The following is a 27937-nucleotide window of genomic DNA, read 5'->3' as shown; positions in this document are numbered from 1 at the left end:
TAACGTTGGGCGATTTAATACGTTTCACAAATTTTCCTTGACATCTGAGCTCGATTGGTTTTGTCTGAATTAAGATGGCGGTGTGAAAAGCAAGGTTTGTTGTCCACTGCTGCGAAGTATGTTTAAGTGCATCAACCGAACGGCGCAGTGCACGAGATATTTCCAAGCAGCTGGAAACGGCCCCTATCTTAACAAAGGAATTACGTAAGTGTTGACTGGCGACTTATGCAGTTAGAAGCAGTAAAAGTGTTATCGCATTAAGTCAAGCTAGCTTGTCCTAGCTACTGAACTAAGGCACCGGCCGGGGCCGTTAAGCCGGGTGGTTGACCTCAGCTTTGTAGCTTAACCACTGCTGTGTTGCTTCTTCAATTGTCTGCCTAATATGGAGTTGGGCGTAAAGACTATCATTGCGTTTTATATAGTTAGCACCGAACTGTATAATACAGTTGGACTGCCATTTAGTCTAGTTTGTTTCACGCTTGATGGCCCAATAGTCATTGTTGATGAGTCAGGACACTCTACAGCGGGTGGTTCCCCACATCCGTGGATACAGTATAGTTGTCTGTCCTGCGAAGTGCTTTAATTATTACATATAAGCTTTCATTGCAGACGGATGCTGTTGTAGTGTCAATATACTTGCTAACTTGGCTGGTGTTTAGTCTTCTGAGTTTGACCAGTGAGTATTTGCCAAGATGTTTTCGTCACGGTTCAGTTCAACAAATTATATATTCCTTGTAATATGAAATGTCAATGGCGCAAAACTTTAAAGTTTTCCCCGCCTGCAAATTACGTTAATGAGGAAGTGGCCACCCTAACCTAATGTTGGTCCACCCCTGGCTTTAGAAACTCTGACCTCAGGAAATTTCTTACCTGGCCAGGTTGGTAATTTTTGGGTTGTAGGTTTGGATTTAAGGCTGGGCGATATGGCCTAACATTTATTTCACAGTAAATTTAAGTATAAAAATTATAATGGCAGTATGTATTTGCGAATGGGTCGTATAGTCCCTAAGCAAAGAAATAGATTTGTTTATAACCATAAAAAACAAAACATTTATTGAGCGGCTCTCGGCGCAAAATTAAACTCAAGCACCAATGGTGCAAAATAAACACAAATAACTTTACCATACCGTAAGTGATATTCAATTTTTGCGTGTCATAATTTACCAGACATGCTCAATGGCAAACAGGTCTGGACTGCTGCCAGGCCAGTATAGTACTCAAATTTTTCCTACGAAGCTACATTGTTTTAACATGCAGTATGTGACTTGGCATTGTCTTACTGAAATTACCAGGGACATTCCTGAAAAACACGTTGCTTCGATGGCAGCATATGTTGCTCCAACACCTGTATATATAATTTATATATAATTCGAAATATGGACTCGTCAGACCACAGCACTTTTCCACTTTCCCTCAGTCCATTTCAGCCTCGCCGCAGTGATTTCTCCAGGTTCTCTGAGTCTTTTGATTGTAATTCGAACCATAGATGGGTGAATATTTGCAACAAAAAAAGCAAAGTTCTTCAGTTTAAACATTAAATATGGTGTCTTTGTCTTGCATTCAGCTGAATATAGGTTGAAAAGGATTTGCAAATCGTTGTTCTTATTTTCTTATTTTAACATTTTGCACAACATCCCAACTTAATTGGAATTGGGGTTTGCATATGTATGAATATATGTTCTCATTCTGTAGATTTCGTTGTCTGTATTATAGGCTGGTGTCATCTTCTCCACTCAGAATGGTTGACCCAGCTCTGAAGAGTGTGGTCACAGACATAATTCGCTCTCCTGAGGACAAGCGAGTTTACAGAGGCCTGGAGTTTAACAACGGATTGAGGGCCATGCTCATCAGTGACCCAACGACAGACAAATCCTCCGCTGCTTTGGATGTCCACATCGGTGAGAAAAGAAAATTATTGCTACGCAGAGTAACCACCAGTTTTATTGCTTATTTACTAATAAAGTCTCTTAAGGCATCAATCTTTTTATCCAGTATTTGTAGATATGCATACGTCTATTATTAGAATGTTTTTGAATGGAAAAAGCTTAGGCACAAAAAGTGTATTTGCATTACAGTGTGCTGTGGTGTAGCATATTACTTGTGTGGATCTTAAGTGGTTACAAAAACGACTAAAATCCATGTTCAGTATATTAAAATTGAAAATGTATGCATGGCTTGTTTAACTGTGTCTAGGTGATCATTCTACCTTCAAATTTCAGGTTCGTTATCTGACCCGGCGAATATCTCAGGCCTGGCGCACTTTTGTGAACACATGCTCTTCCTGGGGACGAAGAAGTACCCAAAGGAGAATGAGTACAGCCAGTTCTTGAGTGAGCATGCTGGCAGCTCCAATGCCTTCACCAGTGGAGAGCACACAAACTATTACTTTGACGTGTCTCATGAGCACTTACAAGGAGCTCTGGATAGGTAATGGACTATTTATTTGATATCATTTAATCTTTCAAAAACAATTTAGTCTCCATAAAGAGACTTTTGCAGAAGTCACTTGTAACTTTTGTCTGTCATCCTCCATGAACCAGGAAATAGCCAAATAACTAACAAAGAAAAACAAATATGGTGCGCCATTATTTGTCATATTGTTGTATTTAGTTCATGTTTGTCATAGTATCGTTTTTAATACTGTTTGCTTTGGTAGCATAATTCATATGAACATTGATCACATGCAAGCTCAATGCAGTATTTTGAAAAATACTCGAACGAAGTGCAAAGATGTCCCGTCCTAATTCAGTTGTTGTTTGTCTTGACACTTTGAATCCAAAATGGCAGGCCATCTTTTTTAAGAGTCACACTTTTCTAACCACAGATGGAGCTTCCCCCTGCTACCCCCCACCCACACACGCCCTGCACTAGACACCAACCATTTTAGGCTTCGAGTGAAGCTGATGTTCTCTGCTTTGCTGGGGGCTCTACTCACATGTCAGCTGTGGTGGTTTGGAAAAGGCACTCTGTTAATTGAGGGATATGGGATTACCATCTTTATAAATGAGGGGTATTCTCGCTGGCACCTGTTTGTGGAATAGGCTAATTGTTGTCAACTGCTGGTATAATGTGTGGCCCATCTGGTCTCATGAATACAATAGTGTTGGCTACAGTTGATAATGAAATATTAATTATGTACTACCACATATTGATATGTATCAAGTTAAGTGACTCTTAAACAATCTTTGCCAATTGTTTCCTTAAAGCGGAAGTCAAGCCAAATATATATTTTTTAAAGGATATGTTCCCAGCAGGCCCACTAGTTGAATCACGGCCTTCTGCTGAATTTTGGGTTTGTGGAATTATAAGTTAAGCAGCAAAATGCTCTTGTTGACTTGTTTTCTGAATCTAAGCCGTGATTGGTCGTTGTGAGCAGTTGTGATATCATTTTCAGTCAACAGAAGACAAAATGGCCGCCCCCAGAGATAGCTAAAAACGAGTGGATTAGCACTTGTTCCACAGACGCAATATTTATCAGAATGCCCTGTTTCAATTAGTGGGCTTGCATAGAACATACTCTTGAAAAATAAAATGTTTGTGTGGACTTCCACTTTAATTCTTTTTGCCACTTTGTATCTGTAAACTGAGTTCCACTATAACCCTCTTTTAACAAAAAGAAGCGTTTGGCTTCTGTTGGAAAATCCTTCACTTCAGTGGTTTAAATGGCATTCCCAACTTAGCATTATTGTCATCAAGTGTCTTCTGTATAGTGATCATATCAATTGTCATGTCATCTTTAGGTTTGCCCAGTTCTTCTTGTGCCCGCTGTTTGACGAGAGCTGTAAGGACCGCGAGGTGAACGCTGTGGACTCTGAGCATGACAAAAACCTGATGAATGATGCTTGGAGGCTCTTTCAACTAGAGAAGGCCACAGGCAACCCAAATCACCCCTTCAGTAAATTTGGAACAGGTAGCCCTTCTTGATTAGACTTCACTTCACACAAAGGCACATAGTACGGTACTCTATTGTTGCTTGAAAGCACTTTGCCTAGTGCAGCTAGTTCTAATAAAAACACCACTTGCAAAGTGGCAAGGGAAGCGCGTGAACATCAATAAAGATTTTAAGAAGCACAAAGATTTATCATGTTTTACAGAGGCATCACTAGTCAAGAAGTAATTTTTAGGTATCTCACTACCATACATTGCTTTTACAGTTGAGGGTTAAATTTTTTTGTGAGCAGAACCATTTAATTCTTTAGTTACATTTTTGTTAAAAGGTGGATTTTTAAAAAAAAAAGTTTACTTAATCTCTTGCCCACCAGGTAGGGCTAGTGAACTTAAATTGTACTGTTGATGTTAGAGAAAATATCTGGTGGATTACATTGTGGTTGTCGGTGATCCTTCATGATGAAAACAGAAATGCTCACATGATGTAAAACCTCTTTAGCCTACAGTGTATAATGTGTACCTGAGATTCATTTCCCTTTTGTAATGGCGCTAAAAGGGCACATGTAAAATGTGCAAATATATATGAATTTTAATGAAATATTAAAATTTTAATAGGCAGTGTATTTTTGTTAATCATATTATAATGTAATTAAAATCATGGTAGGTAAACAATCACCAGCTATACAGTGACATAGCCGGTTGTATTATAGAACAGTGTTTGCTGCACCTGACAACTGTATTTTAAAGGTGGAAAATGTTTGTCTAGAGGAATGTTTGAATAATAAATGACCGTTACATTTGTAAATGAATGCCTGATGACAGTCTTGTATCCTAAGAGAGTCCATTAAGTTGTACGGTACATAAAGACTACAGCGAAGAAAGTTAACACCCGCTTTTGTATTGTAGATGGGTTTGGTCCTTGTCTTATATTCTACAGCAAAGATTTGCACCATATGCACTGGGTATTATAATTTCTTAAGCCATTTTTATATTTACAATTTGATTATGAAGATCAGATCCATAGTTTTTAGGTGTGGCAAAAAAAGCTTTGTGGAAGATGTTTAACAAGCTTAAGATCTTAAAATGTGTTTACAAATTGGACATTGCTCATGTGACATGTAAGGACATTAGATAGCATTTATGCTCGTTTACTAGGGATGGGACGAGCTCTCGTGCTACGAGATCTCGCAGGATTAGAACGCCACGAGATTTCTCGTCCCTGCACAGCACGAGATCTATTTTCTTTTGACGGTGTTTTGGAGTCCAGGTGAATCTAGCAGATGTCCTAAAAGGAGCTGTCACCGAATGGGAACTTCCGAGGCCAAATCACGGAGTCGCTGTTGTGACTGACAACACTCGCAACATGGATGTGGTGATACGCGAGGCTGGCTTTGAGCCACACATTAAGTGCTTATCGTACAGCTGGTGCAGCTGGTCCAAAGTTGGCCGCGTTTGTTTGTGTCAAGCGTATAGTTTCTTTTTTTCATCGATGTCACCAGCAGCAGCACTTTTGACGTTTAAATAAAGACAGCTCGAGCTGCCCGCGCACAAACTAATTATGGACGTAATCACGCGCTAGAACAACTCTTTGGACATGATGGCTCGCGATCTAGAGCAGCGGGGTGCCGTATCTGCAGCTCTGAGGAGCCCAGAACTACGACGAGTTGCAGAAATCTTGACACAGACGCAGTGACATTCCTCTTGTTGAAGATCGACCGAGAAACAAGTTGAACTCTACAATACAATACAATTTTATTTATATAACGTATTTCATAACAACTAGAGCTGTAACAAAGCACTTTAAAAACAATACAATAAATTAAAAAATAAACAATAAGAGGCAGTGATACATCTATGAATAAATATATCAACAAATATGTTAACAAATATATAAAATATAAATAAAAATATAAATAAATAAAGCCAATAAATTACCATAAAACACTATACAATTGAGTTACTGCCCCACGAGCACAGTTGGATATTGTCAAAGTATTCGGTAAGAGGAAAGATCTCAGCTTTAGCTGTTATTGCAGCAATATTTGAGAGCATGTAACGAAAGTGACTCCTGTTTGCATTTGCACTTTAGAGCTAGATGATTAATTTTCCCGCAGTCTGTTTGATAAAAAACATTTTGAAAACTGAAAAAATTACATTAGGTATTTTTTTATATTCGAAATACAGCAAAAATCTCATCTCGTCTCGTTCTCGCGGACTCAATCTCGTGAGACATCTCGTCTCGTCCCATCCCTATCGTTTACAAATATATCAGCATGTTCAAGAAACAAATAAGATGTACTCCTCTGTTCTAGGTAACAAGCTGACCCTTGAGACGAGACCATCTAATGACGGTATCGATGTCCGACAGGAGCTCCTTGAGTTTCACTCTACATTCTACTCCTCAAATCTAATGGGCCTCTGTGTTTTAGGAAGAGGTAAGGCAACACAGAGGATTACTTTGAGACAGATGTGTTTTGTGATTTACAGCACACTATTTATGTTAAACAGCAACTGGCCTTACAACAATTTGTTGTTTATGCAAATGAGCTATTAATTGACCTGCATTCTTTCGCTTCCCACAGTATCTTTATTGATTTTCAATTCCTAAAATGTGAAAGTATTTACATAGGATAGTGAGTATGCATTGAATGTTTAAACTTATTAAGTGAATTAAAAAGGAGTGATACACTAATATACAGTGTATAGCAGGGGTCTTCAATCCTGTTCCTCGGAGGGCCGCTGCTCTGCCTGTTTTCTAATGCTCCCTGCTGCAACACACCTGATTCAAATGGAAATGGAAAACAGTCAGGACAGTGGCCCCCGAGGAGCAGGATTGAAGACCCTTGGACTGTAAATAGTAGGGTCAGTGTTTATATGCAAGGCATGTCTGTCTTCAGTATCAAAATAACTTCACCTCAAATAGCCTGTTGATGTAATTAATGCAAACCTCTGGACATCCTAAAATCAAGGCTTGATCTATAAGTTAAATATTTTAATTTTATGATGATGTATTGAAAGAAAATGGACTTGTAATCAAAACAGTTCATCAGTCGCTGCTGTTAAGTGAGGATATGTGTAAGGAAATAATGTAGTCAAACATTTTTGTGTGTTTTTTCTTTCCATTTAAACAAACTTTGGTTACTCATACCTAAAGTGTTTAAACCATGAATTATCCACAGAATCCCTAGATGAGCTGACCTCTATGGTCGTCAAGTTATTTGCAGAAGTTGAGAACAAGAATGTGCCAATCCCGGAATTTCCTGATCACCCCTTTCAAGATGAGTATCTAAAAGTGAGCATCTGTTCTTTGTCCTTGCTATTCATTTATTTATTAATTATTCAGATACCGTTCAAAATATATATTTATTTTCCTGTTTGTTGTGCCAGCAATTCTACAAAGTGGTGCCCATAAAAGACATTCGGAATTTGTATGTGACGTTCCCCATCCCAGACCTGCAGAAATACTATAAGTCAAACCCAGGCCATTATCTGGGACATCTGATAGGTCATGAAGGACCTGGAAGTTTGTTATCTGAACTAAAAAGTAAAGGTAGGACACATTGAGGTGAGCGTTCAAAATTTTCCATCAAAAGTGATGCATAAGTAGTGAAATTGCCATTCTTTTAAGGATGGGTGAATACACTTGTTGGAGGTCAAAAAGAAGGAGCTAGAGGATTCATGTTCTTCATCATTAATGTAGACTTGACAGAAGAAGGCCTTTGTAAGTAGTGCTTGATATTTACTCATGGAATGTTTTCCAGTCTGGTGTTTGTGGAAGAATCCGAATTGTAAATAACCTCTTCATGTGGATGTCACCAACAGTGCACGTGGAGGACATTATCTTTCACATGTTCCAGTATATCCAGAAATTACGCACAGAGGGACCTCAGGAGTGGGTGTTTCAGGAGTGCAAGGTAACTACAGTATTTACACACATTATTTTATGAATGTATTTTTGTGGAAAAAACATTGTAATTTTATGTTGTTTTTTTTTAATGTCACCGACACTGTAAATCTGAGCTAACAATGTGACTCCAATTCTGTCTTTCTCTGTAGGATTTGAACAAAGTAGCCTTCCGGTTTAAAGACAAGGAGCGACCCCGTGGCTATACCTCCAAAGTGTCTGGTTTACTACATGTAGGTGTCCTCTCCACATGCAAAAATTGATTTCACCGAGTAATAATACAGCTTGTGGCTCATGTCCTAATTGTCACCAGGCCCCCTGATGTTGCTCCTAACTTAGAGGCTCTGTGACACAAGTGTGTGTGTGTTTTTTTTAATATTTTGTTTTTCAGTATTACCCACTTGAAGAGGTTCTAGCAGCAGAGTACCTTTTAGAAGACTTTAGGCCAGACTTGATTGAGATGGTGCTGGATAAACTGAGACCAGAATATGTCAGGTTAGTGCAAGAATATTTACAAAAGTGTCAAAAGTCACAACAGCGACTCCGTGATTTGGCCTCAGAAGTTCCCATTCAGTGACAGCTCCTTTTAGGACATCTGCTATATTCACCCGGACTCCAAATCACCGTCAAAAGAAAATAGATCTCGTGCTGTGCAGGGACGAGAAATCTCATGGCGTTCTAATCCCTAGTTGTTTAGCAATGTAAAAATACCATTAGTTGGTGTTACTGAACAATGACTGCTCTGCAAAGGATGCAGTCATCAAGCAATATAAAGTGACCAGTAGTGCGGTAACTATGATACATCAACCATTGTGCAAATAATGCAGAAAATTCTTGGACGGCAATACAATTGTAACTTTTACTGTATCTTGTGTTTTCATTAAAAGCTTAGTGGAACTGAAATTCGACATTTCCAGTTATGGCAAACAAAAAGACACACATATAAGGAGAATAGAATTAAAAATCTTTGTACCAGTACATGTATGAGCACCTACAAAGCAACAAATGTTGATGTGTCTTTGCGCTGTATGCTGGCAGTGTACTCAATTCAACTCACTTCACAATAAGCAGCATTTTGGAAAATATTGAACAAAAGCAAAAAAGAAGTGTCAAGCGTGTTTAATGCCTCTTCCAGCTGAAGTTTACTGTCAAAATGGCCTGCTATCTTAGTGCTATATGTGTGCATGTCATGTTGCATATCAGTTATGAAAGTATCCTTTCCTTCAGGGTTGTTTTGGTGTCAAAGTCATTTGACGGTCAAACAGACAAGTCAGAAGAATGGTATGGTACGCAGTACACACAGGAGGCTGTCTCTGAAGAAACCATCAAGGTGAATGACTGCAAATACATTGCCGATCAAATCACTGTGCTGGCAGTCGAATTCTTCATGAGAGAAGTGCTTTTGTTGAACGGCATCAGGTTAAGTCAGGAATTTGTTTCAGAAATGGGCCGGTGCGAACCTTAATGGCAAGTTCAAGTTACCAATGAAAAATGAGTTCATCCCGACCAACTTTGAAATTTACCCTCTTGAGAAAGACTCCCCAGCTGTCCCTGCTTTAATCAAGGCAAGTGTGTTTGCCGCTGCGTTTTGACATCAAAGTAGTGCCACTTTCCATTACATACTTGAGCATCCTGATTTTAACTGCAGATTGCATTTAAAAGAAAAAAAAATCTGCTGTTTTCTAAATGAAGGCATGTTTTATTACTCACCAAAGTAATTTTTCACCATTTTTTTTTCGACTGAAACTACATTATCTGTGTTTTTGCATTTGTGATCACAGTGTACCAAAATGAGACGAGCTTATGTGTGATCTTCTTTTAGGACACAGCAATGAGCAAGGTGTGGTTCAAGCAGGATGACAAATTCTTTCTGCCCAAAGCATGTCTGAACTTTGAGTTCTTCAGGTATGCAATTATTTAGTTGCTGATGGAACTGTTGCGAATAGCAAACTACACAGTAAAATTGCCGGCACCGTTACTAAGAACATGAAATATTTTAATTGCAGATTTGTTGGTCATAACACCATCAGGAAATCTGCTTTCATTCCTTTTTTCTGTTTGATATGACATGATAGAGAGAGAACCTTACCAATGGCAAATACCCCTAGAATGTTGCATCATGGGAAGGTCAGAAGAATATACAAGCTTTCATTTTGCAGCACATTTTTTTAATTTTTATTTTCTGTGCAGTTATATGGACGAGCAGGCCTATTCTTTCTAGATTTAACAGCTGATGAGTTTCAAATCATGTATCGATTTTTTTATTTTTATTTTATTACTTTATTCTTGGATGGTTCATGGCATGGGAACCAAATTCTCTGTGCTGAAGTAAAATAAGTATGCATTGTGTGCATAATCTTTTTTTATTTTATTTTTTTTTTGCTGGATTTTGTTTCTTAGGCCAAAGAAACAAATAATTACAATTTGTACTCATTGCACTTTCTTTCTTTGACTCCTGCTATTTCCCCACAGCCCGTTTGCATATGTGGACCCATTGCATTGTAACATGGCTTATTTATACCTGGAGCTCCTAAAGGACTCCCTCAACGAGTATGCATATGCAGCTGAGCTAGCTGGTTTGAACTATGACCTCCAAAATACCGTCTATGGGATGTATGTAAGTATTCTGATTCCCTTGGTGTAAGATTCATGTTGCATCCCAAATCTAAAGAACCCCCTCCAAAGAACTTCCCTCAACTGGGCTATAGTGGCTCTGCCAGGCCTCAATGGCATTAATTGTGAAAAATAACAAACTTTATTCAACTAAAAAAAAAAAAAAAAAAGGCATATGATGATCAACGTACACAATTGATCTGCATAAACTAAACTTGGCTAATGTCAGTATAGCTTTCGTTGTATGCACATCTTTTCATCCTTTATCAGTCTTTTTCCCCACCTCTTCAATCATTCACCTCCCCCAAAACACACATTCCTATGAATCTTTTTCTCTGTGCCTCACACAGTCAGGAAGAGCATTTTTTTGTTGTTGTTGTTGTACCGTTGCTGTGAAACTTACCAAAGTGTGAGGCTTGTCCAGATGTTTATGCGGGTCACAAAGCCAGTCATGAGGCTGCATATACATACTTTTCCTGTCAATTCTTCACAGACTTGTAATGTCTCATTCCCATCAACTGTCTTTTGTTGTTTGTGACCACCCCCCACCCCCCTTCTGTAGTCGCTACTTATATGCAGGGCCACTGCACTGCAATATGACCTACCTGTTGCTCAGGTTACTGAAGGATGATTTAAGAGAGTACACATATGCAGCCCGCCTGGCAGGGCTGGTGTATGGCATAGCCTCAGGGATGAATGCCATCCTAGTAAGTAAGCCGTTTGAGTCCTGCAGGGAAGTGGAGCAAGTGTCGCATTTCAAGTGTGGAAGTAAAATTGCTTGCTTTTTCCTGCGTACATTGCTTTGCTGTTGTTTTTTCCAAGCCGGAGGGTTTGGTAAGCAGTTTTTGCTTGCCGTTGCATTAAAGCATATCTTTTTAAGATGGGTCTAACAGATTTCAGTCCCTCACTATTAGGGGTGTCACAATATCGGCAATATTGTGACATCGCGATATTAATAGAAGCAAATTTGTTTAAAAGCCCAAGTTGTTTTCCATTTGTGCAGTTCCAGCACCCTCTGGTGGTTAGTTTATTAGTGCAGTTTAATTTGAGGCCACCTATGTTTAGGACCCGCGCTAATCGCCACCAAGAGCCCATGACTGGCCAAGCCTATTTCTTTGAGAATGCTGCTATGTACAAAAACAGAATATTGTGATGTGTTAATATTATTTTAATATGAGCTCTTTTATTTTTTTACAATATCGTGAGCTTTTATACAGTATCGTGAGCTTTTTATGTATCGCAAACCTCTCCACAATATCGTGCTGATTATCATATCGTGATATTATTGTATCCTGATATTTGGTTATTGTGACATCCCTACTCACAATATAAGCAAACTTTATTTATTTGATTCTAAGAGTTGATACATTGAAAGGCCTTAATAAATATATTCAAATAAATGAAAACGCTTTTGAACTTACACTGTAATCAATTGCAGGTTCTAGGAATTAGAGTCAAGCTAAAATCCAGCCGGACATTCAGACTCAGGGTTTCAGACATAAGTACCAACATTTAAAGTCATCGTGTCATTTTAAGTGCTCTGCACTTAAGGCAGGAAACTTTCCCACCTGTCTATTTTGTCTTTCCGAGGTTTGTATTACAGTGCAACCTCTGTGGTCGAATGCAACCCTTCGTGGGATATTCCATTATAGTGTAAATAGTAGGTAACTACCTCTTAACGGCTATGTTGTGATATTAAAATTGGCATGATATCGTCATCATTACGTTACGATATTAAAAGCTTCATAGGCCATGATATATTGCATCTCTGAGCCATTAGAAATGCATGACAATGACATGACTGGCCAAGCCGATTTCTTTGTCACTGCTATTATTTCCAAAAACACAATATTGTGCTTTTTCCAATGTCATGAGTTTTTTTTTTAACAATATCTTGAGTTTTTATATAGTATCGTGAGCTTGTTTATATCGTCAACAATATCATGATAATTTTCTTAGCATGAGATTCATATCGTGGTTTCGTATCATGGCATTTGGACCCTTACATCCCTAGTAAATAGAAATAATGTGTTCACAGTCACTGTCATAAAACCTTTAACTGTACAGGTCAATGTTTGACATTGCATATTAACATTCTTTACTATCATACTAGTGTCAAAGTGAGTCAACCAGTGTAACGTTAATTGCAATAAAGGAAGTTTAATATTTTGATAGGTTTTAAACACGATAGTTATAACATTTGCAGTCACAAATGCTTCCATAGCCTGTCTCAGTTTTTCAACATCAACTGTCACACAACTGTAAAAAGTTAACCACTAACGTACCATAAAACATTTAACAACAAAATGCTTGTCTCAACACAAATTGCTAGCAGTCCACTGCACTGTCTAGATTCACGTTTCTTCAGCAACAATGTCTTCACTTTGTCATCCGCGTGACGGTCAACTCCCCTTGCATCATCACATCATCTCTGGCTGGCATACCATTGAAATAGTTTAGAGTTTTCTCCTTTTTTGAATCCAAATCTGCTTACTTCACTTTGATTGCAAGTTACTGTAATTTCTCTTGTTTAGGCACATTCTCACACCGAACAACACGGCTCCTCAAAATGTGAATTTTGAGGGTGTGCTTTTAACAAATGTGAATAAAGTGTATTTACCTTAGTATGACAACCTTCTCCACTCGATCACTAACATTCTGCATTGTTTGGAGTAACCCGCTAATCTCTGTTGGTATTGATCATTAACAACCTCTCATTGAAAATGATGGTGGTCTCTCCTTGGGCACATCACTTTGGTGCATCTGCGAGCTGTCACTAATTGGTTGTAGTCAGCACTATCAGTGTGGCTAGCTGGCCATTTGTTATGGTTAATGATGTTAGGAGAAATTACTTTTTACAGGTTTTACCCAGGGTCTTTTTGATGTGGGTAGGAATTTGTGTGATTGCTGAATCATGAAGGGGTCCTAGATGACTTGTATCATTCTCCCTTTTTTCTCTCCTTGGTTTTTCCATCTTTGAATTATGTATTTGCATACAAAAACACAAGATGACGTATGAATAGCTATCCAAAACAATCTGATAAATAATTATAGAGTCTTAGTGTTTTTAGCAACACATTGTCTACATCAGCCGTTGAGAGACCATTTTGTTCATCTCCTGGCTGGCTGTATCAGCTCTGGCTGTCTAGTCTCCAGACCCAATAGTCCCACATAGGTCAAGAGATGACCATCAAATTCATGAATGAATAAAGCTAGCATTTGGCACCTCTATTGATCATGTTAAACCTTCTACTCTCTGTCACTGTGCCAGCTCTCTGTTAAAGGTTACAATGACAAGCAGGACATCCTTTTGAAGAAGATCATTGAGAAGATGGCCACATTTGAGATCGATGAGAAGCGTTTTGACATCATCAAGGAAGCGGTAATCACTATTGTCATGATCACCATTGTCGTGTTCTAGCCAGCCTGCTAGAGGAGATTTAACACCACAGTATTTGCTGTGCACACATTTTCTTTCTGCAGTACATGAGGTCTTTGAATAACTTCAGAGCAGAACAACCACACCAGCACGCCATGTACTACCTTCGTCTACTCATGACTGAGGTGGCTTGGACCAAAGATGAACTCAGAGATGCTCTAGAGGGTGAGATGATACTTTTTCAATGTATTTTTATTGACCAATGAAATTATACATACATACATACATGAGTAAAATATTAAAATCCTCAAAACAATGAGCTTTAATTTGAGGGTATTTATTGTATATCCAAATTAGGTGAACGGTGTAGGGATTATCACACATTTTATATGTGCCTTCCACTTTTTAAGGGACCAAAGGTATTTGGACAATTGCCTGCTCAGCTGTTCCTTGGACAAGTGTGTGTCATTGCCTCATTATTTCAGTTACACAGAGCAGATAAAAGGCCTAGAGTTCATTTCAAGTGTGGTTTATTTGTCTGGAATCTGGTGAGGTCATCTTTCAATATGAAGTCTAAAGAGCTGTCACTATCACTGAAGCAAACCATAATCAGGCTTGAAAATCAAAACAAAACCATCAGAAGATAGCAAAAACATTAGGTGTGGCCAAATCAACTGGTACATTCTTAAAAAGAGAGAAGGCACTGATGAAGTCAGCTACACCTAAAGACCTACAAGAACATTAACTTCATCAAGAAAAAACCCTTCACAACAGTTGGCCAAGAAATATCTCCAGGAGGTGGGTGTATCTGTGTCTATAAGTTAACAATTAAGCGACAACGTCATCAGAGGAAATAGAGGTTTCACTACAAGGGGTAAACAATTGATAAACCTCAAAAACAGGAAGGCGAGATTAGAGTTTACCAAGAAACACCTAAAACAGCCTGTACAGTTTTGGAGCAACACCTTATGGACAGATGAGACAAAGATCAACTTGTACCAGAATGATGGAAAGAGAAAAGAATGGAGAAGGGACCTGAACTTCTCATGAGCCAACCATACCACCTCATCAGTGAAACATGGTGGTGGTGGTGATGTCGTGGCGTGGGCATGTATGGCTGCCAGCGGAGCCTGATCTCTTGTATTTATTGATGATGTGACTGCTGACAAGTGTTTCGGACAATAACATGCGCTCACATTCAGCCAAATCTCTCAAAAATAATTGGACGGCGCTTCACAATGGAGATGGAAAATGATGCGAAGCATACTGTGAAAGCAACCATATAGTTTTTAAAGTCAAAGAAATGGAATATTCTGGCCAAGTCAATCACCTGACCTGAATTGATTGAACATGCGTTTAACTTGCTGTAGACAAAACTGAAAGTAAAATGTCCAAAGAGATAGCAGGAGTGGCCTGGCAGAGCATCGCCGGAGACGAAACCCATCATCTGGTCATGTACATGGGTTTGAGATTTCAGACTGTCCTCCATTACAAAGGATTTGCAACAAAGTTTTGAAAAGTAACAATTTGATATGGTCCCTGATAGTGTAGTGGTACACACGCCTGAGTTGTGTGCGGGCAGCGTGGGATCGATTCCCGCTCAGTGACAGTGTCTATGTGTGCCCTGCGGCTGGTTGGCGACCAGTTCCGGGTGTGGTCTGCCTTCGCCCATTGACGGTTGGGATAGACTCCAGCAACTCCCCGCGACCCTATATAGGATAAGCGGTTTGGAAGATGACATGACATGACAATTTGATCTGTGATTGTTAACTTGTTCAAATACTTTTGGTCTCTTAAAAATGTGTTGTAATTCCTACTCTGTTCACTTGATTTGGATGTAAATACCGTCAAATTGAAGCTCTGACTTTGCACTTCATGCACATCTTGATAGTTCCATTTAAAATCCATTTTGGTCTTGATAGTTCCATTTAAAATCCATTTTGGTGTTGTACAGAGCTTGAATGCTGAAATTGTCACTGTCCAAATATTTTTGTACCTGACGGTATGGGAGGTCTGACTTGAAAGTGTTACTGTTGTACATAAGCAAACAAACAACACGTTTGTCAGCTGTGATATGCTTTGTTTTTGTTTAAGGTTAGATTTAGACAGCATCTTAGTGAAGTCAGGCTATAAGTATGAAATCAGAATCATCTTTATCAATCAACTTGGAGCGATGTTTGCAGTTTTCTGGAATGGGATAATACAGTAGCTGCCCTTTTACTTCTCTGGCCAAATGGCGTTCTCAGCTGTAAATGTGGCTTAAACTTATACGCTTACTAATATACTTTTTTTTTTTTTTTTTTTTAATACACGAACCTCTTTTTGTTGAATACTTGGATGTGGCCCAGACATAACCTTAATATATCTCCAGTGCCCCCACCTAAGTTTGAGACCCCTGGTATAGAGGCTCATTTAACAAATGCATTAGTTGAGCTAATTTTTTCTTGTCCTGATTGTTCATTGGCAGCAATTGGGTCATATCATGGTGATGTTGTTCTTCGAATGACAGCTCTGATCTGTATTCCAGATGTAACCCTCCTGCGCCTCAAGGCTTTCATACCTCAGCTGTTGTCACGGTTACATATTGAAGCCCTTCTCCATGGCAACATCACCAAGGAGGTTTGTTTGTGTTTTACTCCTGACAAAAATTGTATTCACTTTCTGGTGTTTACGTTCAAGTAGCAATGTTGTGGAAAATAATATTTTGTTGAAGAAAGTCCTGGAATTTTATTTATGGGTAATAATCAAATAAATTCACTTGTTTGACAGTCTTAAAAGGCAAACTGGTGCTATTCCTATAAAACTCATCAAAAGTAGAAACGGTCAAATGAACAGAATTATGGTGCAATATCATCTGCATTACTGCATCAAAACTGACTGCCGATTGTCTTTCTCAGTTTGGTTGTTAGTATTCAGCTTTCATACAATTCAACACCATACTTGATAATAATAATAATAATGATATAATAATAATAATGATGATGATGTTTCGTCAGATTTAAACGGTGATTTTCTGTAACACACTTAAAGCGCCCACAATGGATACATTATTCATTCACTCGTACATTCATACTCTGGTGGCGGTAAGCTAGCCGCGCTACCTCTGCGCCATGGCTGCCCGTATACCGTATTTTCTGGATTATGAGCAGCACCTTTATATAAGCCGCATCCACTCTATTTAAAAAAAAAAAAAAAAAGAATAATGAAGAAAAACATAAGCCGCACCTATCAATGTTGGAAGATTAGATATTTACTTCATTTACCGAACAATATTTAACTGTAAATGTACGTCATGTGTGTACCTGAACAGATTCTTTCCTAACAGTGCCTTTTAACATGGCAGTAACTTTGCTGATTTAAAACGGAACAGAACCAAAAGAAAATAAAGTACTTATATTCATTTCACTGCCCGCTGCCACTCCAGTTAATGTCCACATTTTATTGCTGTACTTCTGCGTACCACCTAATTCATAACCTAGTGCATAGCACCTTCGCCTGTTGAACCCCACCACCTGCAGTCATATCCTGTTAATGGCAATTGTATTGTCCATCCATCCATTATCCAAACTGCTTATCCTCACGAGGGACGCGGAGCGTGCTGGAGCCTGTCCCAGCTGTCTTCGGGCAGTAGGCGGGGGACAACCCGAATTGGTTGCCAGCCAATCGCAGGGCACACAGAGACAAACATCCGCAATCACAATCACACCTAGGGCCAATTTAGAGTGTATTGTATTGTAATTCCTATTAGACTGCCTCTAGAAGTGGAAGAGAAATCCACAGATAGCCGCACCTGTACGAAGCCTCATGCTTCAAAACCTTGGAGAAAAAAAATAGTGGCTTATAATCCTAATGGGAGAATTGTAAAGGCCAGGGAGTGTAATGTAAAGGTAGAATAGCACATGGGAGGATCAAACAGCCTTAGGTACCCTGAATATGAATGTAGATGCATTCATCTATTATTTAAACCAAATTAAAACTTGGACAGATTCTGCACCGAAACCATTTGAGACGCTGTGAATTATGAGCCATTGTCTTCCCCCTTCATATTTAGCGTTTAAATCATACCCCACACATCTAGTCTTTGCAAATGGTGTAAGTACACATACATACATTGTGGGAGGCAACAACCTTCCTTATTCTGAAGATCTTTTTTTTTTTTTTTAACTCATTCACTGCGATTGACAAATTTGTCTTTTCACAGTCCAGCCATTCAATCCCACGTATTTATTTATTTATTTTTTTCACATTTTTTTTTCAAACATTAGTGTAAAAGAATGTCTGAAAATATCTGGCAGTGAATGAGTTAAGGGTTTAATTTAAAAAACAAAACATAAGAACTGGTGCCCAGTTAAGGAACAGCATTAAATGAGGGCACAGTGTTTGTTGCTTGATGTTTTTATAGATGTAAAACTTTCCCATTAGGTGTTTATACGTATATTTCTTCTTTTCCTCTCTATCTGTCATGTTATTAGTCTGCCCTTGGCATGATACAAATGGTGGAGGACACTCTCATTGAGCATGCACGCTCAAAGCCTCTTCTACCGAGCCAACTGATCCGCTACAGAGAGGTCCAGGTTCCAGACGGTATGTCATGTGCTCCTTTACACTCCAGTGAATTATTCATAATCAACACCCAGCCAGTCTCCACCGCAACCACACAGAAGGGCCCTCACCCTTCTCGCATGCTCTCGTCATTGGTGACGCAGCCTTACACTGGAAAAGACTTCGATTAAATTGAACATTTCTAAATTCCACCTGAGGAGACTCCTGATCACCAAGTGCGAATTGACGTCACTGAGCCAAAACAAGTACACACAACCCCCTTGGCAGATCCATGCACACAGTAATCAAGTCACTTGTGCTGTATACTAAGCACATCAAAATGGTTTGTAGAGGAAAACCAGGATTGTGTGGCGCAACGAGGAGACATCCTGTATCCCACAGAGGGATGGAAAAAGGTTTCCAGGCTTTATTCCAGGTGGCAGGAGTACAGGATGTAAACACAACGATGCTTTGCAAACTCATTGCCTGGCAATGTAAAAAACCCAAAGTACAAGTTGATATACCCTCACTGGCCTCAAGTTTTTGTAAACCTGCACACTTTGAGATCCAAAACAAACAATGCATCAAAAACAACATAGTCTTCCCTCGCCGACTTCACAAAGCACCAAATGCGTACTCACCTGCTTGTGATTTTTTTTTTCTGTAGTACAAAACTAAAACTTTGCACATATATGAAGATTTCCCAAAATATGAAAAATAAAAAATACCAAAATGTACATGATTGTTAGGAATGTTTTTAACATTCGTAAAACTGCCTAGTGGAAATAAAATGCCCCGGATGATGCAGATGCTGGCATGTTATGTTGCCCCTTCGCAACCTGCAAAATTGCCCATTAGCCCATTACTGCTTTTCTAGTAGCAGTTTTATTATGTTTTTGACTCATTGATACATCATCTCTTTTTCTAAATACATACACTAAGTATAGCAAACAACGTATCATTGGTTTGGCACTTACTGCAGAGAGTGTCAAGGAGAATGAGGATACTGATTGACATGAAGAAGGAGCAATGAGGAGGTTGTTTGTGATTTGATGGGGTCTGAAGCCAGATTAGTTTATTGACCTCATGGTAGGGGTTCCTTTATCTCAGTCCAGATACATATTAAAATTCTGACAAAAATCCAATTGCAAAAGGGTATTTAACTATTTGGATTCCTCAAAACATCTGTAAAACTTTGCTTTCACTTCCGTAGATTTTGGACTGAAGTACCGTGAGATGTTATGGAGTGCGATGCCTCTTAAGTGCATGAGCGAAACTCTATTCCATGGCAGCGGGTTTGATCACAGTTCCCCTCACAAACTGAACTTGAGCTCAAAAGGAGCCAGGTTACCCAGCATGTCGCCTTGCTTCACTCTAAAGAAAATTTTGTCAGATGTAAAGCTTTTAGAGTCCACTATGGAACCATCAGAAAAAAAGCCAATTTTTTGAAGTAAGCGTACTTTATTACAACTGTCCCCCATCTGAACCAGCTGTGTATGAGAACCCGAAACAGGCTCTCGTTGCTTTGTAATAAAAAGCTTTGCAAAAGTACTGTTGACATCAATAGCACCTAGCAAGGAATATGTGAACCCTGGCATTGAAGCGTCTTATAGAGGAATTCTTCATGCAAACATGAACAGAACAACATCAAGTATTTAGAATGGCTCCATAATATGATAAATATTAAACTTTTAACCATACAGCTTGGTCCAGAAGTATTTGGACACTGACACTTTATATTTAGTCTTAATACAACACAAGTGATTTCAAATAAAACAGCCAATCAGTCAGTGTACACATGAATTGTAGCTGTTGAGCTTTAATTAGAGAACTCAGAAAAATATAGTTTTTAAGTCTGTATTTATAATACTTAATCCTGAATATTGTCTTATACAGTGCATCCAGAAAGTATTCACAGCTTCATCTTTACAAAATGATGCAGCAGTTAAAATGACCCAAGAATAATTTGTTTACCATGATATAATTTGATACAGTGGATCAACACCATCAACTAGCTGTCTTGACTAAATACCATCCAACTTTTTCAAAACTACAGTGACACCTGTTCAAACTGAGTTACAGCAAATAATCAACTGCTCACTTCAGTCAGGCGAGCTTCCTAAACCCCTGAAAGTAGCCGCCATAGCTACTTTTCTGTGTTGTCAAGTGAATACTGAGTGCGGAGATGGGAGCGCATGTGACACATGCTCATACGGTCGTCGGTGAGGTGGAACAAAAAACAAAAGAGAGAAAAGAGGCAGCATGGAAAGTTTGTGCTGCAGGGACATGCGTACGGTTGAAAGATTATGGAAAATAATCTAATTGTTTTGGGGTTTTTTTCCCCTAAAAATTGCAATTACAATATGAGTTACGATTTTTATTTTTAAAGGCCCTTTCTAATTTATTTTTCAAAAATTAATCACAACATACCATATCTGATATGGTATGCATTATATAATACTGATGTGAAGGCAAATGAAGCATTAATTATTATGAAAGACGACATATTTTATATACTATATATACTTGTATACTTTATATACTACAATTAGAGGTATAAACTTAACATTTTGATGTGGATGCAGTTTGGTAAGCATTCACCACAACATAATTCTGCCTGTAAACATTAGAATATACTATACTGATACTATACATTATAATGCATTACCGGCATCTCTGCACACCAGTGAATGTCACAAAAAAACAAGCATGAAGTCAATGGAATTGTTTGTAGACCTCTGAGACAGAATTGTCTCAAGGCACAATCCTCCTGAAGGACTTTCAGGTCATGAAAAAGAAAATTCTCTGGTCTGATGGGACAAAGATTGAAGTCACTGGCGTAAATTCCAGGCATCACGTTAACCACAAGCTGCTCATCACCTAACTAATACCATACCTACATGGGAGCGTGATGCAGCATCATGCTGTGTGGATGTTTTTCAGCGGGCCTGCATAGAACATATTCTTGAAAATAAAATATGGTTAGGTTGACTTCCACTTTAAGGATAAGGAAAACTGCATATATTTAATTTTGGGATGAGGTTGTAACAAAATGTGAAACACTGTATATGCTTTCCGGATACACTGGTATCCAACGCTAATGCAATGAAGTTGAAGAGCACATTGCTTCTTTTTTTATCAGTCACACTGCTGCAAAAACGTGAACATTTTCATGTTCCTGGCAGGTGGCTGGTATGTTTATCAGCAGAGGAATGAGGTTCATAACAACTGTGGCATCGAGATCTACTACCAAACTGACATGCAGACCACCCATGAGAACATGCTACTGGAGCTTTTCTGTCAGATCATCTCTGAGCCGTGCTTCAACACGCTGAGAACTAAAGAGCAACTGGGTGAGAAGCCATCAGTTGATTGAATGGCCTCTACGAATTTGTGTGTGTTTGTGTGTATATTATGTTTAATTTAATATGTATATTATGTTTTGTGTGTGTGTATATATATATATATATATATATATATGTGTATGTATATATATATATATATATATATATGTGTATGTATATATATATATATATATATATATGTGTATGTATATATATATATATATATATATATATATATGTGTATGTATATATATATATATATATATATATATGTGTATGTATATATATATATATATATATATGTGTATGTATATATATATATATATATGTGTATGTATATATATATATATATATATATATGTGTATGTATATATATATATATATATATATATGTGTATGTATATATATATATATATATATATGTGTATGTATATATATATATATATATATATATATGTGTATGTATATATATATATATATATATATATATGTGTATGTATATATATATATATATGTGTATGTATATATATATATATATGTGTATGTATATGTATATATATATATATATGTGTATGTATATATATATATATATGTGTATGTATATATATATATATATATATATATGTGTATGTATATATATATATATATATATGTGTATGTATGTGTGTGGGGGTGTGTGTATATATGTGTATATATATATATGATAACCCCGCTTTACACTGTGCGCCCTTACCCAATCTCTCCTTTGCACCCTAAAGGCTACATTGTGTTCAGTGGGCCAAGGCGGGCCAACGGGGTCCAAGGCCTTCGCTTCATCATCCAGTCAGAAAAGGCGCCACACTACCTGGAGAGCCGCATCGAAGCGTTCCTTTGCACCATGGAGAGATCAGTGGAGGAGATGAGCGAGGAAGCCTTCCAGAAGCACATCCAGGCCTTGGCCATCCGCCGCCTGGATAAGCCGAAAAAGCTGTCTGCTGAGTGCGCCAAATACTGGGGAGAGATCATCTCCCAACAGTATAATTTTGATCGAGGTGAGCTGCTGCAAAGGAACTCCTCACCCTACTGGTACATCTGAATCCTATTTGAGACAAATAGATTTTAAATCCCTTTTGATCTCTTATATGGTTGCTCGCGTTACGTATTAGAGTTTGGGGCACACCGATCGATCGGCCGGGGTCGGTATCTGCAACGATTTCCATAATTTTGGGGGTTCGGTTAAAATAAAAACAATCTCCACAGATCTCACCTCCCTGTGCAGAAGTATGAAAAAGTCAGCCTCTTCTGTTGTGAGATGACTTCTGGACTACAGTGCACGCAGCACTTCCTTGTTCGATGTTGGCAGGCACCGAAGCCTCCGGTGCAGGGTAGACGCTCTGGCAGAACTCTAACCCATAAGTCCTTAACCGACTCACATAACTGTGATATGTTTGCTCACGGTTATCATACCGTCGGAATCTGTCATTTAGCCCATGGCTAAAGACAAGATCTGAATATCGAAGGCGCAGCCATGGTCCGCAGAGAGCTTCCACAGCATTAGAGGGATCTATGTTCAGGGGTATCAGCCGGGAGAAGGGCACAACATAATTTTCCAAGGCTATCTTACCATGGAAGAAAGTGAAGACAGTCATCGTCAAGAGGAGAAAATATATAGCACAACAGTGACATTACGAACAACTGGACGTCCCTCCAAAGTTGATGAAAAGACAAGAACATCACAAACACAACAGACAGGGTGTTTGCTTGGACCCCGACAGCAACATTGAAAGTGCCTTGGGAGTATCTGGCGAGGACTAGCTGTTTAAATACATGTGACAACTCTTTGCCTACTTCATATGTCTGGGCAAGATGGTTGGCAAGATGGAAGTTTTATTGTGCAAAAAAAAAAAAAAACACTAAAGCATGTCTACCGTTTGTAAAACCGCACTTGAAACCGTAGAAAAGGTATGTTTGTCATAAACACATCACCAAAAGAACACCGTACCTACGGTGAAGTATGGTAATAGCAGCATATTGCCGTCAGGCTGTTTTTTCTTTTTCAGCTAGAACTGGGTCTTAGTAAAGAGAGAGAAAATTATGAACAGTTCCAAATACAAGTCAGTTCAGTACCAGTCTGCTTTAAAGTTGAAGTGGAGAGAACCTCATCTTTGATGATGACCCAAAACACACATCAAGTCAACAAAAGAGCCTCACCAGAAGACGATTGAAGTTTTGGAGTGGTGCATACTTGGTCCAGACAGATTCAGTCGAATATCTGTGGTGTGATCTAAAGAGGGCTTTGAACAAGACACCCTCACAATCTGACAGATTTGGAGTGCAAAGAAGATTGTTCAAATAATTGCCACATCAAGATGTGCCACAAGAATCCTACCCCTAAGACTGAGTGCCGTAATAGAACCCAGATGTGCCAAATAGAGTACAGTGTTAGTTTAAGAGTGTGCATATTTTTGCACGCAAGTTATTTCACTTTTTTTTCACCATTAAAATATTTTCTTGTTTTTCAGTTGAGTTGTACATGTTATACTGTAGGTCAAATTAATGGTAGAACAAATGTCAAAATGATTTATTTTGGTCTTGAATGAATAATCTCATATTTGTTTTGTGTCGCAGATAATATTGAGGTGGCCCACCTGAAGACATTATCTAAAGAAGACATTACGCAATTCTACCGTGTAAGTAGATCTACTTTTATCTATCCTGTCCTGCAGCTGCTGCAATATGGTGGAGCTATATGCTTGTTCATACTGAAACTGTTTTGTTGTACAACCTGATAGTTTGATATACTCCCTCTGTTGTCATTTGTGTTGAGATGAATATTTATTGCAAATGCACTTTGGGCAGAACACAGTTTGAAATGACCCAGAGACAAAAGAGTACTCGGCAGCAAGAACAACAAATCCAATAGCATAACATATTTGCATAACATAAGATACTGTATGACAACTAACATTACACAGGAGGATTTTATCTACCGTGGCTTGCAAAAGTTTTCGACCCTTCAGTTACTGTCAGTGCAGCCAACTCACTCCAGAAATTCGCTGATGATTTCCGATTTATTCAATGTTGACTTAAATGACTAATGGTGATAAATAGTCCACCTGTGTCTAATCTAGTCTCAGAATAAATGCACCTGCTCTGTGATGGTCTCAGAGGTCTGTTAGAGATGATTTGAAAAAGATTATTGGGGAGAAAACAACATCATGAAGACCAAGGAACACACCGGGCAGGTTATTTTTATTTGGACCCTTTTGTGTGTCCCACCCCACCCCCACAGGATCGTCTGACCCTGGACGCTCCCAAAAGACACAAGATGTCAGTTCATGTACTGTCCAGAGAGATGGACACCTGTAAGTAACTGCAGTCTTGTGACCATTTGGAAGGATACAACACAGCATTGTCTGGGATCACCTCACCGTGTGTCTCTTAGGTCCCCTCGTCGGAGAATTTCCTGCTCAGAATGATGTCAACTTGGCCCCTGCACCTTCTCTGCCCCAGGTGAACACTATTTATACCAGCACGTGAATGAATGCATGCAAAGCTTCTTCATAGTATTATGGTTATATGCTGCCACCACCCCCAACATAAAGAACACAATCTAATGAGGTCCACTCACGTCTTCAGTTCTTTCTCTGTACTTGTCTATTTCCTCATATCCTTTATTATCACAGTGAAAAATGACAATGAATAAAGATTCAAAATATACCAGTAAAGTGTAAATGCTTTTAAATCCATTTTTAAAACGACGCTGTTTTCCCATAGCTATGGTGAAGGTCGTTAAAATCTTGGTCTTGCACTGTACGCTCTCTTAGTAAGCTACCTTTTCTTTCTTTACTTTGCTTTCAAACAGGGCTGGGCGATATGACTGAAAAGTATATCACGATATAAGTGTTTCATATTGGTCGATATCAATATATTGATTTTTTTTTTTCTTTTTTTAAACTATTGAAAATAATGACCCGAAGAAAAATACATTTAGGTTCTTTTTATTTTAACATAATTAATCTTTAATCAGAGGTCAATGTAACTATGAGAGTGAAATAAACTGGTCGATATAAAGATTAAATCAACACCATTTGAAAGATAATGTGCTTAGAAGGACTGAGAAACTTAAAAGCTGCTTCTTCTTTGGTTTGAACGCTTCTTCATCTTTGGAGGCGGAAGCGCGCAGCCTACATCATGCACCAGGTTGCGATCGGGTTTGTTTTTCCTTTTTTTTTTTCTATCAAAGGTTTTATCAAAGGCATTTTCTTTTGGTATCGATTACGTGTCAATCGCGATACTTATCAATATCGAATTATCGGTCCAGCCCTACTTTCAAATATCTTTAACTTTTTTGCTTGGCGCTGCTTTTAAATGTTGTACTTTAAGTATGTGAAGCACATCGAGTTTACCTTGTGTATGAGATGCGCTATATAAATACTTGGTTAGTATTTTTTTTTTTCCCCTATAAGAGGAAGTCAACCCAGTTTTTTTCTTGACAAGAATGTATTCTATGCAACCCCACTAGTCTAAACACATCGTTCTGATTAATATTGCATTTGTTTTATATGATTTAAGCGGTAAAATCCACCTGTTTGTGTCCATTAGGGGATGGCCATTTTGCCACTTGCTGTCTGTCGACTGAAAATGACATCACATTTGTTCAGGCCTCAGGTAATGACCAAGCATGACTCAGCTTCAGAAAGCAGGTGAGCCTTGATTGGTCGTTACCTACCTGCCCCCTGAGCAACTATGATGTCATTTTCAGTAGACAGAAAGTGGCAAAATGGCCGCCCCCTGAGATGGATTAAAACTGGTGGAGTTTGCTGCGTAACTCATTCCACAAATACAACATATGCCAGAATGCCGTATTTGGACTCGTGTAGCCGCATAGAACATGTTACTGCAAAGAAAATTTGGGTGTTGACTTCCACTTTAAATACTATTCTTGAATATTTTATGTTACTGACAAACGTCTGCTCCATACTTCAGCCCATTTATCAGTAATATAGTGAAAATGACTGGGATGAATATTTAATTTATTTAATATCTACTTGCGACCCTGTAATTTTAGGTTAGGGGCCACTGTGGAAATGGATATTGGGCTATCAAATAAACTATTAGGATTAATCTAAAATGCACTATCCCTTCCCCAATCTGTTGAATACACGTCCAACTGCTCAGTGTTTCAGTACTTCTTGCATTCCATTGAATCAAGTTGACTGCTGTCTAAATTGATCAGATAAATTACCACATTCACAATGTCACTTGAGCCGGTAAGGGGAGTTTTTGCTTGGATGTTCAACTTGATTGAGAGTGATAACAGTATTTCACTTGTAAGCTAAAAAAAGGATCTTTTGTTGAAGTTGATGTGTTTATGTAGCCGTCATTTGTTGATGTGTTGATGTGTTTCTGCAGCCGTCGTTGGTCCGGGACATGACAGAGTTCAAGAGGAGCCTGCCTCTCTTCCCTCTAGTCAGGCCTCACATCAACTTAATGGCAGCCAAACTGTGAGCGAGCCTGGCCGCATCCACACGCTGGGCCCATGCCGCCACGTAATGTCGGGAAGACTCGGATCTGACTGAACCTGCATGTGTGTGTGTGTGTTGTTTAGTGGAGTACATATGAATGTGTGAGCAAGCAGGCTGGATCCACTGGAAGGAGATGCTTGGAAACATGCGTGTAATAGAGATACACAGGTCACCATAGCTGTGATTAATGGTAGAGCCTCATGTTCAAGTTGAACAGGAGATGCAACACTTCAATAATGATGTCACAGACCTGTATACGCTTTTTTTTTAGAGGAGCTAGGCATCACCCGACAAAGAACTTTTTACTCATTGTCATCTGCCTCGGTGCGATGGTTTTAGTCCTCGCACGGCTTTCTTTTTAACCATTTAAAATTTTGGGACCCTTTTGAGCTATTTTTAATCAATTTACAATGAAAAACATCACCCATAGAACAAGTTATTTATTTTATTTTTATTTTTTTATTTCAACTTAAAATACTTTTTAACTCATTCAGTACCAGACATTTTCAGATCCTCTTTTACCCTAACATTTGGAAAAAAAATTGAAAAAATAGAAATAGATTCCTGGGATTGAATGGCTGGACTGTGAAAAGACATATACCGGTATATGTCTTTGGGATTGAATGAGTTAAGACATCTCAGGGGTACTCACATGCGGATTTTTTTTTTTTTTTAAACCTTCAGTTTTAGACTCAAGTTTTATTGGTCTGTCATCTGCATTAATATTTTGTTCATTTAAATAAATGTGATCAAATCCTAA

General features: G+C 38.5%; 1 protein-coding gene across 2 annotated transcripts; it reads left to right on the top strand.

Annotated features, from left to right (window-relative positions):
* Window positions 1–36: 36 nt before the first annotated feature.
* On the top strand, window positions 37–27937 carry ide (insulin-degrading enzyme). Of its 2 annotated transcripts, none has more exons than XM_086045842.1 (25): window positions 37–204; window positions 1738–1898; window positions 2220–2427; window positions 3741–3910; window positions 6201–6323; window positions 7068–7180; window positions 7276–7438; window positions 7517–7609; window positions 7711–7802; window positions 7945–8025; window positions 8184–8287; window positions 9020–9122; window positions 9235–9357; window positions 9615–9697; window positions 10265–10409; window positions 13677–13787; window positions 13889–14009; window positions 16312–16403; window positions 18257–18368; window positions 21512–21679; window positions 22429–22701; window positions 24278–24339; window positions 24942–25014; window positions 25095–25162; window positions 27065–27937. In XM_086045842.1, exons 1-25 carry the CDS (start codon window positions 119–121, stop codon window positions 27158–27160), a joined length of 3024 nt encoding a protein of 1007 aa, XP_085901968.1. In that variant the 5' UTR covers window positions 37–118; the 3' UTR covers window positions 27161–27937. The 2 variants fall into 2 exon arrangements, with proteins under 2 accessions (XP_085901968.1, XP_085901967.1); XM_086045841.1 differs by having other exon boundaries at window positions 43–204; window positions 1714–1898.

Source organism: Filicampus tigris, chromosome 11 (genome assembly GCF_054856515.1).
Source record: "Filicampus tigris isolate MCC_2025a chromosome 11, RoL_Ftig_1.0, whole genome shotgun sequence".
Classification (NCBI taxonomy): domain Eukaryota; kingdom Metazoa; phylum Chordata; class Actinopteri; order Syngnathiformes; family Syngnathidae; genus Filicampus; species Filicampus tigris.
Note: the sequence above shows the minus strand (reverse complement) of the source record. Positions and strands in the feature narration are given on the sequence as shown.

Excerpts from the sequence above, each read along its gene's own strand:
- ide (XM_086045841.1), top strand. The coding sequence starts at position 119 with ATGTTTAAGTGCATCAACCGAACGGCGCAGTGCACGAGATATTTCCAA. Across the intron at positions 8,288-9,019 it reads CTGAGACCAGAATATGTCAG|GGTTGTTTTGGTGTCAAAGT; the intron begins GTTAGTGCAAGA and ends CCTTTCCTTCAG. Across the intron at positions 18,369-21,511 it reads AGAGGTCCAGGTTCCAGACG|GTGGCTGGTATGTTTATCAG; the intron begins GTATGTCATGTG and ends TGTTCCTGGCAG.